The sequence below is a fragment of the Pogona vitticeps genome, chromosome 1 (genome assembly GCF_051106095.1).
Source record: "Pogona vitticeps strain Pit_001003342236 chromosome 1, PviZW2.1, whole genome shotgun sequence".
Lineage (NCBI taxonomy): Eukaryota > Metazoa > Chordata > Lepidosauria > Squamata > Agamidae > Pogona > Pogona vitticeps.
Genome location: NC_135783.1, coordinates 241,423,795 through 241,440,272, shown reverse-complemented (window position 1 = coordinate 241,440,272; position 16,478 = coordinate 241,423,795). Strand labels below are relative to the sequence as shown.

At 42.7% G+C, this 16,478-nt stretch overlaps 1 protein-coding gene across 1 annotated transcript; it reads left to right on the top strand.

The window, feature by feature from the left end:
- The first annotated feature begins 2 nt into the window (after positions 1-2).
- Positions 3-16,037, top strand: RNF25 (ring finger protein 25). The gene is made up of 10 exons (XM_020792025.3): positions 3-140; positions 5,711-5,785; positions 6,396-6,498; positions 6,583-6,650; positions 8,083-8,152; positions 8,281-8,352; positions 10,064-10,204; positions 11,752-11,841; positions 12,491-12,625; positions 13,751-16,037. The coding sequence occupies exons 1-10, from the start codon at positions 103-105 to the stop codon at positions 14,489-14,491; spliced, it is 1,533 nt and encodes a 510-aa protein (XP_020647684.3). The 5' UTR covers positions 3-102; the 3' UTR covers positions 14,492-16,037.
- Positions 16,038-16,478: the final 441 nt, after the last annotated feature.

The window sequence follows — 16,478 nt, the reverse complement described above, 5'->3', positions numbered from 1 at the left end:
GCGTCAGACCACGGCGTCGTCGTCGTCCTGTTGCTTAGCAACGCCCGGTGCCGGAAAAGGGCCGCGCGGCGCTGGAAGTAGTTCCGGTTTCGAGCAGGCAAGATGGAGGCTGCCGGAGGCGTGGAAGAGCAGGAGGAATGGTGAGAGGGTAGTTTGTGTCTCTTAAGGCACACCGAGAGACGTGGATCAGCGAATGACTGGTTTGCCCTTTTGTTTTTATCCCCATTACGGCTTTACTTTCCTTCTCTTCGTATCTTCCAGTTCAGATCTGGGTTTTTTTTCACCACCCGGCTGTACTTATTTAGTTATGTAACGCCCGTATCGTGTGTAGTTTTTTACGTTGCTTGTCACGAGCACCCGGTGTGAAGGAGAGCGATTTTATATTTCAGAGCTGAGGAACGACGGAGGTAAAAAAAAAGAGTAGGTGATGAGGCCCCAGTGACGTGAAGGAGCAGATATCAGAACCACACCTAATAGCAAATCCACTCTACTGGTTAACCCTTTTCTCTTCCCTTTGAATTGGGTGATAGAGCTTATGATAAATCTTTTGGGGATTTAATGTTATTGTTTTTATCGTGCAAAAAAAATCTCTTGTGAAGAATTGTCTGTAGAATCGTAGAGTACTGGATTTTTTGGGGTCAGTCACTTGTCCTACAGGTGTTTGTGGATGGAAAGGAAAGTCAAGATCCATTTCAGTTAGGGTTCAAGGTGCCTCACAGGACAGAAACAGCACTGATCACTCTGTAAGACGATCTTGTAAAAGAGGCTAGGGCTCCTAGAGACCTTTTGGGGCCTTTGAAACTGCGGACCATGGTATCCACCTGGGATGGCTGTTGAGTTTAGGGATCAGCGGTTCTGCTCTTTGCTAGTACTGGGCCTTCCTTGATGGCCAGTTTCAGATGGTACAGTATAAGGATTCTGTTTCGATCCCGTAAGGCCTCCGCTGTGGGGTTCCACAGGGGGTCTGCTATTTGCCCATGATTTGCCCCTGTATGAAACTGCTAGGAGTAATCATTTGGTAATTTTGAGTATGTTGCCACCAGTACTGCTGGCAGGCAGCTCTAGCCCTCTTTTGCTTCATCTGCAGAGGTCCTTGAGCACTATCTGGTATTATTTGTGGACTGGACACTGGCTACCAAGTTGGAACTTAATCCAGACAAGACAGTGATTGTGCTGTTATGAAGGACATCATATTGTTGAAAGTGAAATCTACCTGGTCTAAATGGGGTTACATTCTCTCTGAAAAGTTGGGTGCACAGCCTGGGGGTATTCCTAGACCCAGTGTCCTCTATGGAGACTTAAATATTGGCTGTGTTCAGGAGTGCCTTCTGTCAACTTTGGTTGCCCAGCTGTGCGCCTATCTGGATAAGAAGTCCCTAAAACAATTGTGCATGCATTAGTGATCTCAAAAATAGACTTCTGCAATGCTCTCTACAAAGGATTGCCTTTGAAAATAGTGCAGAAAATCCAGCAGGGCCAAAATATGGTGGCTAGACTGATCTCAGGGACTAGTAAATTTGATCGTATGTCCCCAGCCTTGGCCCACTTACATTGGCTCCCTGTTAGTTTCCATGCTTATTTCAAGGTGCTGGTTATGACTTTTAAAACCTAAACAGCACATGACATCAGCAGTTGTCGGAATATCTCTCCCCCAAAACAGCTTCCTTTATCACGCACCTAATGTTAAAGGTGGCTAAACTGAGGGAAGCTAGAAAGGTAACAACAGGGAGTTGGGCTTTCTCAGTAAAAGCCCCCATTTTGTGGAACAAACTACTCGTTGAGGTGCATCAGGCTCCATCCTTCACAATATTCAAGGGATTACAGTATCACAATTCTTGGCCCACTTGTCTAGGCCGTTTTGGCATTGGAAAGATGAACGAAAATGGCCAACGCTTACTGGAGTTTTGCTGTTACTATGGTCTCTGTGTCAGCAACACATTCTTTAATACGAAGCTGCAACACAGAGTTTCCTGGAGACATCCAAGATCCAAGCATTGGCATCAGCTCGATTTGATCCTCACTAGACATTCTAGCCTTCCTAGTGTTACGATCACACGCAGCTACCAGAGTGCTGATTGCGATACTGATCACTCCCTGGTGTGTAGTAGAGTAAAACTGCGAACAAAGAAATTGTATCACATGAAAAAGGAAGGAAGACCACGTATTGACATCAACAAGACTCGCGATCAAAGAAAAGTGAAGGAATTTGCCCAAGCACTCGAGGAAACCCTTCCAGGTCCAGCTAATGTAAATGCACCTGAACAACGGGAACACTTCAAGAACACTGTCTACAACACCGCCTTGTCCGCCTTCGGCAAGAAGACCAGAAAGATGGCTGACTGGTTCGAAGCCCATTCGGAGGAGTTAATGCCAGCCATTGAGGATAAGAGAAGAGCTCTAGCAGCATACAAAGCCTGTCCTAGCGAGTACAACCTGCAAGCTCTTCGAGCCACTCGTAGCCAAGTCCAACAGGCTGCCAGGAGATGCTCCAATGACTATTGGCTTCAGCTTTGCTCTCAGATACAGATAGCAGCGGACACAGGTAACATCAAAGGAATGTATGATGGTATCAAGCAGGCCTTAGGTCCATTACAGAAGAAATCTGCTCCCTTGAAGTCTACTACAGGTGTGATCATCCAGGACCGAGCACAGCAGATGGAACGCTGGGTGCAGCACTACTCCGAGCTATATTCCAGAAAGAATGTAGTAACCGAAGAAGCATTAAATAACATTGAGTGCCTGCCTGTCTTGGAAGAGCTGGACAGCAAACCAACCCTAGCAGAAATAAATGCGGCCTTGGATTCCCTCACCTCCGGCAAGGCACCTGGAAGGGACAACATCCCTGTTGAAGTGCTGAAATGCGGTAAGGAGATCATCATCACCGAACTGTATGAAATCTTTTGTCTCTGCTGGAGGGAAGGTGGAGTACCACAGGACATGAAGGATGCAAACATTGTCACGTTGTACAAGAACAAAGGTGACAGGGGCAACTGCAATAACTACCGTGGTATCTCTCTTCTTAGCGTTGTAGGGAAGCTGCTTGCCCGTGTTGTGCTGAAGAGGCTCCAGGTGCTTGCAGACAGAGTCTATCCGGAATCACAGTGTGGATTTCGAGCAAATAGATCCACCACTGACATGGTGTTCTCCCTCCGACAGTTGCAGGAGAAATGCAGGGAACAACAACAGCCACTCTTAGTGGCCTTCATAGACCTTACAAAAGCATTTGACTTGGTTAGCAGGGATGGCCTTTTCAAAATACTTCCCAAGATTGGATGTCCACCTCGTCTCCTTAACATCATCAGGTCCTTCCACGATGGAATGAAAGGCACTGTAGTTTTTGACGGCTCAACATCAGATCCCTTTGACATCCGAAGCGGAGTGAAACAGGGCTGTGTCCTCGCACCAACACTTTTTGGGATCTTTTTTGCTGTCATGCTGAAGCATGCCTTTGGAACTGCAACAGAAGGTGTCTATCTCCGGACTAGATCAGATGGAAAGCTCTTTAATCTCTCTAGATTGAGAGCGAAGACCAAAGTCCAACTGAAATGCATGCGGGACTTCCTCTTTGCAGACGATGCAGCCATTGTTGCCCACTCTGCTGAAGACCTCCAACAACTCATGAATCGTTTCAGCAAGGCCTGCCAAGACTTTGGACTAACAATCAGCCTGAAGAAAACACAAGTCATGGGCCAGGGTGTGGACTCACCTCCCTCTATTACCATCTCCACACAAGAATTGGAGGTTGTTCATGACTTTGTGTACCTTGGCTCAACCATCTCTGACACCCTCTCTCTAGATGTCGAGCTGGATAAACGCATTGGGAAAGCAGCCACCATGTTCTCTAGACTCACAAAGAGAGTATGGCTCAATAAGAAACTGACAACACATACCAAGATCCAGGTCTATAGAGCCTGTGTCCTGAGCACACTCCTGTACTGCAGCGAGTCCTGGACCCTTTGTGCCCGGCAGGAGAGGAAGCTGAACACCTTCCATATGCATTGCCTACGATGGATTTTTGGTATCACCTGGCAGGACAGAGTTCCAAATAGAGTAGTCCTAGAACGAGCTGGAATTTTCAGCATGCATACATTACTGAAACAGCGACGTCTACGCTGGCTTGGGCACGTTGTGAGAATGGCTGATGGTCGGATTCCAAAGGATCTCCTATATGGAGAATTAGTGCAGGGAAATCGCCCCAGAGGGAGACCACAGCTGCGATACAAGGATATCTGCAAGTGGGATCTGAAGGCCTTAGGAATAGACCTCAACAGATGGGAAACTCTGATATCTGATCGTTCAGCCTGGAGGCAGGCAGTACATCACGGCCTCTCCCAATTTGAAGAGACCCTTGTCCAGCAGGCTGAGGCAAAGAGGAAGTCACAAAGGAAGCAAAACCAGGGAGCTGGACAGGGGACAGATTGGATTTGTCTCCAGTGTGGAAGGGATTGTCACTCTCGAATTGGCCTCCTCAGCCACACTAGACGCTGTTCCAAGTCCTCCATACAGAGCACGATACCATAGTCTTTCGGGACTGAAGGATGCCTACAGTATCAAGATAGAAATACATAAGGAAGCCTTTATCATATCATCAAATTATGTTGATTTTAACCTTTGAATGTTAGGTTTTCTGTAGATTACCACACTTGAATTGATTATAGTGCCGTTTTGAGGATGTTATTATGGGAATGAAGTGGGTGATGCCTGCTTGTTTGTACACTATCCAAAGTAGCATGAATTCACTAATCAGATAGTATAAATTAAATAAATAAATTATATATAATCCTCCTGTTTTCTCTTGCAGACTATATAAGCAAACTGTGCAGTAGCTTATTGACATCTGTGTTTCTAGTTGTTGCCCTAAGGGGGTTATACAAATCAGTGGTTTCTAAACCAACAGATCCAAAGGGAGATATGACTGCTTTTTTATTATTCAGTGATGTTAGTGAATAAGAATAGTCATACAAATAAGAATTTCACAGATCTATTTTAGGGAGTGAATAGGGAGAAATTTTTAGAGTATATATTTTAATTGTATTTTAAATGTTTTATCTTTTTATTGTATTTTAATTGTTGTAAGCTGCCCAGAGACCTTTGGGTAGTGTGGGCGGCATATAAGTTAAATAAATAAATGAATACTGTATAAATAAATGTGTGCCACTTGTATTGTTGTTAACAAGCGACAGCAGAATTGCCCATACTGGGCCAAAATAGATTCTCAATGTCTTGCTCTGCCCTTAGCTTTCAGTTAAACTTGGCATGATGTAGGTCAGGTTATGTTATTGGTTTGGATGGATGGAGGGCTGAGTAGGTAGAACCAGAGTTTGATTTGCCAGGGGCCTCCAGGGAGAAGAACCAGTTTGTGTAGCGTTGGGTAAGCTGCGCAGTGCCAGTGTGTCTGCAGAAGAAGAGAGCGGTACATCACTTCTGAGTACTCTATATCTTGAAAACTCTGGGAAGGGCCATCATTAATCAGAATTGATTTGATGGCATTGTATGTTAACACTTAAAAAGAGTTACTGCACCTAAATACTAAAGATTCTGCCATTTTCTGGTGTGATTGGTGCATTGTCTTTTTCCTCTTAGGAACAGATTGCATCATAACTGTTGAGGGAAACTTGCCTGTCACAGTAATACTGTAAAAATATGTTATATCAAAAATAAGAGAAATGAAGAAATGATTTTCTGTGTAACTTTATTTCTTTCTCTTTAGGACTTTGCCTTCTGAGGTGGAGGTCCTAGAATCCATCTACTTGGATGAGCTGCAAGTCTGTAAAGGAGATGGCAGGTATGTAAGGCATGAATGGGGAACCTTTTTTCATCCCAGCCTGGGTGGGGCCACTTATACTGTTACAGCTCTCATCCCCACACATACCTGTTTGTATACAAGTATGCATGGTGGGAAGTTTCTCCCCACATTATTGTTGACACAGGGTGGAACAAATAGGTGAGGTTCTAGATTTGACTTTACGTCTGCATTAGATCTGGCAAGCAGGCTACAAATTATTTGTGTAAAATGATGCTTCCTCCTGCAATCTTACACATGTTTTGGAACCTGATTCTTTGTTTTAGAAGCAGTGAATGATCTTCTGTTATCATTATTTCCAAAGTGTCCTGCATGAACTTAGAATGGTTTTCAGTCTGTGATTCATACTGGGACTTTTCCCAGGAGTTTTAGTCATAATTCATCTTTTCTCCTAGTATTGGATACCCTAATTCTAAATATCATCTTGATAAGATGGGTGTCTGCATATGTAAGTTCTGTGTGTAATTTTAGTTTCTTTTTTGCCTAATAGAGGAAGGACTAGCACATCATCTGCACCATTATTCTGTTCCATCTTCCTTTTATTAATGCCTTCTGCTTATCCAGCACAGCCTGACCTTTACTCTGTTCCTAGGTCTGTGCCCTGGGAAATTTCCATCACCTTACATCCAGCAACTGCAGAGGATCAAGATTCTCAGTATGTTTGCTTTACTCTTGTGCTGTCTTTGCCTCCCCAGGTAAGTCCCATAACACCTTTGTGATTATTTTGCTATGGGTCATTGTTCTGTTTTCCATTTTGACTTAATCTTGTTCCATTTTAGTATCCAGATGAAGTGCCAAAGATAAGCATTCGGAATCCTCGGGGTTTGTCAGATGAGCAGATTCAGAAGTAAGTGTCATATACTTGATCTCAGAATTCAATGCAAGAAGTAAGATAGTAGTTGCTTTTGTTTGTAACACACTTCTATTGCAAATGTTATTATTCTGATATTGTATGTGTCTCTGCCCCCACAGTGATATTGTGAAATGTACATTATGCAGCTTGTTTCTTGAATTGAGAAGTGGGCTATAGAAAAGAGGTGTCAATCTGATTGATACAGAGAGGAAGGAAAGCATATTTTATTGTAGGATTAAGAACAGCAGCCATTTGTACAATGTACTTTGTGTTTAACTGTGGTGATTGTGTTTAAAGTTGGTGGGAATGCAGTTTAAAGGAAATATTTCCAGGAAAAGGTATTAGAACGTAAGAACCCTGCTGGATCAGGCCAAGGGCCCATCTAGTCCAGCTCCCTGTAGCTCACAGTGGCCCCACCAGATTCCTCGGGGAGCACACAAGGCAGCTAAATACCTGTCTCCTGATACCCCTCCTCCATCTGGCATTTTGAAGTACCTTCCTTCTAAGCCTGGAGATTATACATCCCCATCATGGCTTGTAACTTGCAATGGACTTTTCCTCCAGGAATCTGTCCAATCCCCTTTTAAAGGCATCTAGGCCAGATGCCATCACCACCTCCTGTTGCAAGGAGTTCCACAGACTAACAACACATTGTGTAAAGGAATATTTTCTTTTGTCTGTTCTCATTCTCCCAACACTGAATTGGAGTAGATGTCCTCTGGTTCTGGTATTGCATGAGAGGGAAAAGATCTTCCCTCTATCCACTTTATCAATCCCCTGCATCATTTTATATGTCTCAGTCTTGTCTCCCCTCAGGCGCCTTTTCTCTAGATTAAAGAGCACCAAATGCAGTAGCCTTTCCTCCTAAGGTAGGTGCCCCAGCTGAGTCATCATTTGAGTCGCTCTCCTCTGCACTTTTTCCAGTTCTACAATGTCTTTATTGAGGTGCGGTGACCAGAACTGTATGCAATATTCCAGGTGTAGCCTTACCAGCATTTTGCAAAATGGCATTACTGTATAATGTTGGCTGTTTGCATTTCTTTCATGGAGTATGTTGAGAGGAGTCTTCTGCTATCAAGACACCACCGCCAACAGGGGCTAGCACCCCATACTCATGGCTGACTAGCAATGCAGGATTCCCGTTCTATTCTTCCTCCAGAGCAGCACTTGTCTAAGCAGATAATGCATCACCCACAGCTCTTGTGGTACCATGTCCTTTCAGAGTAGTACAAAAATATTTCCATGTGTTCAGAAATCGCTATTCTGGGAGATGGGATGAGACCATTAGACTGAAGTTCTGAATGTGCTGATGTGCACCTTGCTATTGCAATTGGCTGAATTCGCCACTTCTCTGAGTGTTACCCTTTCACCTCCCTGAACATCTCTCTTAGCTGCATGCCTGACACGCTTTTCTTTGTGTCCCTAGGATCTCTCTGATGCTGCAGAGTGTTGCTCAGGCCCAACTGGGTACTGCCATGCTATATGAGCTAATAGAGGTAAGAGAACAGAGAGGACTGGTAGTTCTGGGGTGTTGTTCATACCTAAAGATAGGGGATAGTTCTGGCCTGAACACTTTACAAACTGAATTCCTGAAATGTCCCACTGCTTCTCCCTCTCTTCGCAGAAGGGAAAGGAAATCCTTACCGACAACAACATCCCTCATGGCCAATGTGTGATTTGTCTGTATGGCTTTCAGGTAAGAATGTTCTGGACTGGCATCTTGCTTTCATCTTTTGTGAGCCAGAGGAATTGACAGCATTCCCCTAAGGACAAGAAAATATTGATTATGGGACTCAGGAAGGAAGAGTGGGAGCCTATTGGGGTATCTGTGATGATTAACCTTATTGAGGAGGGAATCAGGTGGTATTTTATAGACTGAGGCACAAGGAAACCATGTGCAGGACTATCGTATCCTCAGCATGGTGGTAAGAAAAGAAACCTGGTTTAGCTTGACAGCATGTAATGACTAGATACACCAAATATACTTCATCTCTAGGTAAACCAATAAATTGCTTGTTTCTATGTGCAGATGTGTGCAGTATAGCTTCAGAAATGCTGTCAGGCATGTATGTTCCTTGTATCTGTTAGAAACTTGTAATTACATTTCTTTTTCTAACTAGAAAATATGTAATATTCTGAATTTCAGAACTTGCCATTAATTTTTAAGGTAGTAAAGTGATGCTGGCTAAGAGCCACAGAAAAGTACAATTTGTGTAGGATACAGGCATGCACACACACACTTCTGTCTCTGTAACAGAAACTAGAGGTCTAGAATAACATGCAAGGTTTTACAATCATCCAGCAGATAACTGCAAGATCTAACAATCTAGCGTCATATGTGTAGCAGTTTTAACCATATAATTGTCAAAAAGCTGTCATTACCAAAGACACATGGATAGGCAGCTATTTCTCGGCTTGTTTCTTAATCTTAAGGAGCAAGAACTCTGATTTTTATATCTGAGATGCAGATTTGTGCATCCTAATAGCAAATGTATGAGAAGCAATTTAAGATTTTTAGGTACAGTATACAAGGCGCTTTAGTTATGTTATCAAAGCAAGCAGTGTATCAGTCCTTTAAAGCAGTGGTTCTTAACCTTTTTGAAAGAAACGCCCCCTTGAGCCATTGTGGAAGGTATCATCGCCCCCCCTTCCCGTGGTGATGATTTGTTTGTTTGTTTGTTTGTTTGTTTGTTTGTTTGTTTGTGACACTTAAATCCAATGACCCCTGAAAACAAAATTAAATTCCAAGAAAATGAAATGCCCCCCAAAAAGTAACATTTAATGATTTAGTGGCAACTGACTTTTAAGACGCAAAAAGAAATATAAAAAGGGCATAAAAACAAATGCAGGAACTAAAAATTTGAAGACAAAAAGTCTGAAACTAAATTAAAATCGGAGGAAAATATATATTCATGCATACTGTAAAAAGGCTGCAGCCATCTTCACAGGTTTGGCTTGCTCCAGCGCCCCCCTACCGCCCCCCTTCTGTTCTTTCACCCCCACACCGCCCCTTTTCGTTCTACCGCCCCCCTGAAAAATGAAATCGCCCCCTGGGGGGCATTATCGCCCACGTTAAGAACCACTGCTTTAAAGTAGGACAGCATCATTGGTCTGGGCTAAAGTCTATTGTGCTTTCCTTTGAACCACACTACAGCAGCCAGCTGACCTCCATCTGTCACTACCACCATCCCATGCTGGAGTGACACCTCTCCAGCTTAAAAAATGGGCAAGGTGCTGCATTGGCAATGAGAGCCAGGAGAACCACAGTTCATGTGCAAAATGCTGTATGTGACTCTTTGGATCCAAGCCGTTATCCTCATGTCACAGTTGCATAACTTACATTCTGCAAATAATGCCGTTTTAGATGCATAATGAATATGTAAGAATCTCTCTTTTTCACTGGACAGGAGAATGAAGCTTTCACTAAGACTCTATGCTACCACTACTTCCATTCACATTGCCTTGCCAGCTATGCAGAGCATATGGAGAAGGAGATCCGCGCACAAAGGGAAGAAAGAGCACCACCGTTAACACCTCTGCCAAAGGAGGTAATTGCTGCATTCGCGAAGGCTTTCACGGCCGGGATCTAATGGTTATTGTCGGTTGTTCGGGCTCTTTGGCCGTGTTCTGAAGGGTAATTACTATTTGTCCACCACAAGCATTTCTAACAATTCACTTCTTTTCTGTGAATGGTTTTTGAGTCTGGGGCAGTCTTTCTTGTTATGGCACTGTGACATATGGACATGAATTTCCCACAAAGTAATAAGCAGCTTCCTTTTTCCAATCCCATGCATGCTTTGTGAGTGTCTTTTATAATAAGAGTAAAGAAGTTGGAAATCTGGTTTGAAAACTTTTGAAGATAGCAGCATTGTTACTCCTACTTATTTATTTCTTTATTGGAGTTATACCCCACCCATCTAGTAGCAAGCCATTGCTGTGTGCAGTTATAAAAAAGTGAGATAAATATACAAGCAGAATTAAAACAATAAATATACAAAAAACAAAAATCCAGCCTAAAAACTTCCTCTCTAACAGGCATTAATAAATCTCAAGATTGCAAAGCTGAGACATCTGAATCAGGTGTTCAACAATAAACCAACACCATGGGGCCAACTTTGAATAAATGTATGAGTAGACTGTAATATATTTGGATGGAGGAGCAGAGAAAGAGAATGATTTTGTTGCCTGCATAACAGTGCTGCTTTGCAATTTTAATATGCTAAAACAACAAAATCATCTCTCTCCCTAATAGAATATGCTTGGGACAGGGTTTCTAGTGATACTTTTTGCAACATGAAGCAGTTCTATTAGTTTTAATGTACACTGTTGTTGCATTAGGAAGGCCCACAAGCATCCAAAAACAAACTTTTAGCAGTAAACACCTGTGCCATTAAATTAATTCTCAAAATATCAGAATTTAGACTCTTTTTTAAAAAGTTTTTATTCATTTTCAATAAGGGTAAGGGTTGGAGTGTGGATACAAGAGAATAAGGGAGGGATGAATAAGGATGGGGAATTTAGACTGTCTCAATAATGTTAACCAAAATCCTGTTGCTTGGTGTAGTAAATTGCACTAGAGTAGGCCCAGTGAATCAATGAGGATTTGGTGAGTTAGCTCCTCTGTAGGTTCCATTGATTCAAGTCGGCCTGCTCTGACTGAGACTTACATTATAATGGGGATTTTAGTGAATTGACTCACAAAATCCCCATTAATTCACTAGGCCTACTCTAGTGCAATTTCCTGCACTAAGCAACAAGATTTGGGCCATTGAATTGTGGGAAGCTGTTCTTTTACTGATACCATATGTTCAAGTACTTGAAGTGGGACTATTTATCAGAAAGTTGTTACCTACCAAAGCAGAGTGATGATAGATTACTTTGACAGCAATGGACTATTTCATGTCAGTATCTAATCTTTATAATCCTAGAACTGCAGAGCTGGAAGGCACCCTATGGATCATCGAGTCCAGCCCCAGTGTAGACTCAAACTCGCAATCTCTGGCTCTGCAGCTAGATGCCTTAAAGCACTAAGCCATCCAGCAGTTCAGTCTAGTAGTTCATGCTTACGATTGTTGTTGCTACTTTTCCTGTGCAGGAAATTGAAGTGCCATGTCCTGTGTGCCGGGAGCCTCTAGTGTATGATCTTGCAACCCTGCAAGCAGCTCCAGCCCCACAGCAGCCAGTGGTAAGGACACCAGCATGAGGGGATCTCTGAGGTGCTGTCACCTCCTTAAAATATGTGGAAAAAGTATTTTATAATTCCTGTCTCTGTCAGTTGATAGATTTGTTGAGCCACAACTCTCTAAACGGGTTTTGTTAAGTTGTTTCCAAATTATCACATAGTACAAACCAGAGGAAAGTGTGCTCCTCCTGATATTGTTTTCAAGCTTCCATCAGTCTTGGCCCGCAGAGCCAGTGGTGAGGAATGATAGAAGTTGCAGTCCAGTAATACCTGAGGGGACACATGTTCTCCAGCCCTTGACCTGCAGTGGTGTTCTGTGCTTCTCTGGACTGTAGGTGACTGAACAGATTTTACCCCATACATATAGATTTTATCTACTGTATATTAATTCATTGCCAGGAATGAAGAAAAAAAGTAGCAAATTGTTCCTGGCAAACACACTGCATCTAGTACACCCATACAGCCATAATTAACATGCAGCTATAATTATCCAAGCACATTTTAACCATTTTGCTCTTCTGGAAACAGAGTCATTGTTTCTCATATAGTATGGATTTTTTTTTCAAAGGGGAAATAGTGGGTTTGTAGCACCCAGCTGAAATACTTCATTTCTGTGAGCTGTCTGGTGACCTAATGTTTTCCTCCCCCTTAGGAGATATACCAGCCTGACACTCAGACACTATTGCACAGAGAGCAACTGCGCCTGATCTACCAGAAACAACAAGAAAAAGGAGGGATAATTAACCCTGAGGAAGAGAAGAATCGTTACTTCATTAGCCTTCAAAAGGTTAGTGGGATCACTTGGATTACTGAGCAGATACCACAAAGAGTTAATAATGACAGAACAGAGTAGACTTTCCAGAGTGGGTAAGCAGTTGATTCTTAGTAGAAGTGCAACTAACAGCTTTTACTTGCTATGCTATCCTGCCTATAACCCAAGAGATGACTTTGGGCTTCACTACACAGTAGTATCCTGGGTTGATACTGCTTTTTCTATACCACAACTCTGGCAGTTGCCACTGCCGAATTCATTGTTGCCGTCCCCTAATTATTTCATTGCACCTACAATTTCTGTTTTTCCCACCTTAGAGTTCAACAAAGGCTGAGCTTCTGTGCCATTGGCTGTATGTCTTGTAATTGCAGGAAAATACATTGAAATGATCAGTGCAAACTGCAGGGTAAATTGCAACATAGTCGTGCCATTTGTAGTTTTCATTCTAGGTAGTTTCTTCAAAGTACAGTAGACTCCTATTGTTAATAACATTTTAAAAACTACACAGAGTTTATTAGGGGAGTTAAACCAGTAGGAAGGGATGTGGTGGCGCTGCGGGCTAAACTGCAGAAGCCTGTGCTGCAGGGTCAGAAGACCAAGCAGTCGTAAGATCGAATCCACGCGACGGAGTGAGCTCCCGTCGCTTGTCCCAGCTCCCGCCAACCTAGCGGTTCGAAAGCATGCAAATGCAAGTAGATCAATAGGGACCACCTCGGTGGGAAGGTAAACAGCGTTCCGTGTCTAAGTCGCACTGGCCATGTGACCACGTTAGATTGTCTTCGGACAAAACGCTGGCTCTATGGCTTGGAAACGGGGATGAGCACCGCCCCCTAGAGTCAAACACGACTGGACAAAAATTGTCAAGGGGAACCTTTACCTAAACCAGTAGAGTATTACTTGAAGCTAATTGTTAGTTCCACCGGAGTGACCAATTAAATTAATGGAGTTTGTTGGCTTGCCATTCAGCAGTGGTCCGTAGGTTTTCCTTAGCTGGAATTGGCCATTGAATTTAGGTTTAGTAGCAGCAATGTTTTTAGCTTCTTCTGTGATACTTTTCACATTCATGGGCTTTTCTTTTTTTAAGGAAGCAGCCAGGTTTATGTGTTTTGTACCCTTCATTTTGACATCTCTCCTTCTCAGCCCACAGTTGCAACTGAATGTGAACACGCTGCCATCTCAGAGAAGGATTTGGATACTGAAAAGGACCTGAAGCCACTAACTGACTCAGAAAATCTACAGGAAACTACAAAGGCTGTTACAACAAGAAATGAGCCTGATAAAATGGAGAGACCATCTATTACCTTCCATCACCATAGCAAGAGGGAGAGGACTCGAGGGGAAAAGCCATCTTTACATGGTCCTGGCTGGCAAATGCACTACAAGACCCTGGAAATTCCGGTAGAAGCCCATCTCGTTCCTGTTGAGGGAGAATCCAGAGGCTTCAGTAGGAGACCTCACCGGAGAAAAGAGAGAGGACAGTGGAACTGTGGGAACTACAGCCAGGACTTCCCAAAGTCATGTAATAGAGAACCAGTGTCTTTACTCACGGCTCGAAAAGAGCTAAGTGCCAGGGATCTTTCCTCAGTCAAAGAGGGAATGTATTCAATAGAGGAGAAAACCTCTGTGGGATACCGGAGGACAATGCAGACAATTCAAGCCCAAGGCAGAGAGGAAGATACCCGGGAGGTTAGCCATTGTGAGCTCAAGGAGCCCCCTAAGTGGAAGGGGCAGTGTGAGATGCTAGATTGCAGGCGGTGGGAAAAGACCAAGAGCAGAGGATATGGCTCTTATCCTAAAGTTCCAAGAGGTCGAGGATGGTACAGACCGAACCCGAGAAGAGAACCACAGGGTCAAGAAACTGGGGAGGTTTCTAGGAGGTAGAAGTTCAGGTTTGACCTTTTTCCTCTAGGGGAGATGAGCAGCAATTTTGTTTTGCTTCATTAGTCTCTGAACAACTTTAGGGGAAAGGCAGAGCTCCCCTGATGGATAGATAATTTGGAACTTGTTGAGCAACGTGAGTTTTGTAAAGAATGTACTGTTCTTTGACTTTAAGCTGTTTCCTAAGGACTGTGGCAACTGAAAATTAGAACTGGCAATAAATGATAGCCCAACACTGGTGGTTGTGGATAAGTTGTAGGATCTCTAAACAGGTCACAATTGGCCAGAGAAGAGGGAGGTTAAATCACTTTAACTTTTAAGGGTAGATTTGAAAAAATACAGTTTTAAGCGAAACACTATTTTAAAATGTGTACTATTAAAAAGAGCAGGGAATTTAGACTGTCCATTGGCAATAGACAGGACGTGCCAAACTTGCTGTCAGCAGCGTAACACTGGTGCTAAACAAAGCAAACTTGAGTCAGTACTGGCTTGGCAACCATTAGAATTCAGATTCTGTTATGTGCTTCATAACAGAAGGTCTTTTGTTCCGCTTAAGGAAACTATGGCTAGAGTACATTCTGAGAAATCGACTGACCGCTGATTCATTATAATGTGTTGAGAGTCACTGGCAATTGGCCATGAACAGCAAACAGTGAACATGCCTATTCCAATGAGCCATTAATGTCCTCTCTGGTAAAGCACTTGTTTTTCCTATATCTGAAATAGCTGGAATTCAGAATAAAGTATTTGTATTGGTCCGTTTAATTACAATTGTGAGCATGCCAGAGCTGTGAGGACTGTAACTGGCGACACAGAGGCTCTTGTCTTTTTTCTAATCACAAATGAGACTGCTATCTAGTTATGGTATGTTATGATCTCTTGCAGAATTTAATTGCTATTTAGACCATTTTTGGATACTGTCATTTTTTTGTCGAATTTTTTGAGGCCCCTTATTGGGTGAGAGGAATCATATTGTGCAATATCCTCTCCACATCCTTTGTACATAGGTGTATGTGTGCGTGCGCACACACACTATGTTAAAAAAGTGCTGTTTTCTCCAGTTTGGTGGGATATGCCTTCGTATCAACTTAATCCTCATCTGTTTAGTTCCTCTCATCTTTTATAACAACCCACAGCCTTGCTTTCCTAGGTACTTCCTAGGTACGTGAGAGCCAATTTGCAGCAGTTTTATGTTACTGTATATGGGGAAATATGCCCCCAGTTTGGAATTTTCTTTTTGTCACACTGTTATGGTCCTCCTTCCTGATTTTGTTTTTAACTCTGGGAGCATGCAATTACTATATCCATTTTTTGGTTTACACTATTGGCTGAAGAATGTAGTTTCTGATCTGCTTTAGAACGTGCGCGTGTGCATGTGGTCACACACACACATACACACAAACAAACACTCTCACATATTCACAGAGCTCTAGGCAGCTTAGCCAGAGGAAGCATTGTGGAGAGACTGACCTATTTCCAAGGATTATAATGAGATCTAATTTGTGAACATGTAATCTAAACCATAAGTATTAAAAGCAATCTAAAACAAGTCTCTGTCTTATTTAAAAAAACATAGTCTCATGTCCAGGTGGGGAAATGGCTGTAACAAATGCAGGTTTCTAATTTTCATTTTTGAAAAAATCATATCCTTGCCGGAGACAAAGAGTGAGTGGCGGGAAGGGGATTAATGTTGAAGTACAACCTTGTTAAAACTCCAAAGGCCACAGACTCCTTAATCGCCACCATTATTAACACTTTTCAGTATCTGTTAAGAATATTAGGTGTGGTTTCACCTGAAATCATTCACCATTTAGCTTTATGTAATGCTAATTACTGAGTTTATTTTTACAGCTTTCCGTTTTATTTCAGGATTCATAGCAGGGTGGCATTCATCATCCATTTATGTAGTTGTTAATAACTTTTACCATATTTAATACCCTCAGTCTAGTTATCACAATCAGATTCAATTATAGATACCAGTTTGGGATCA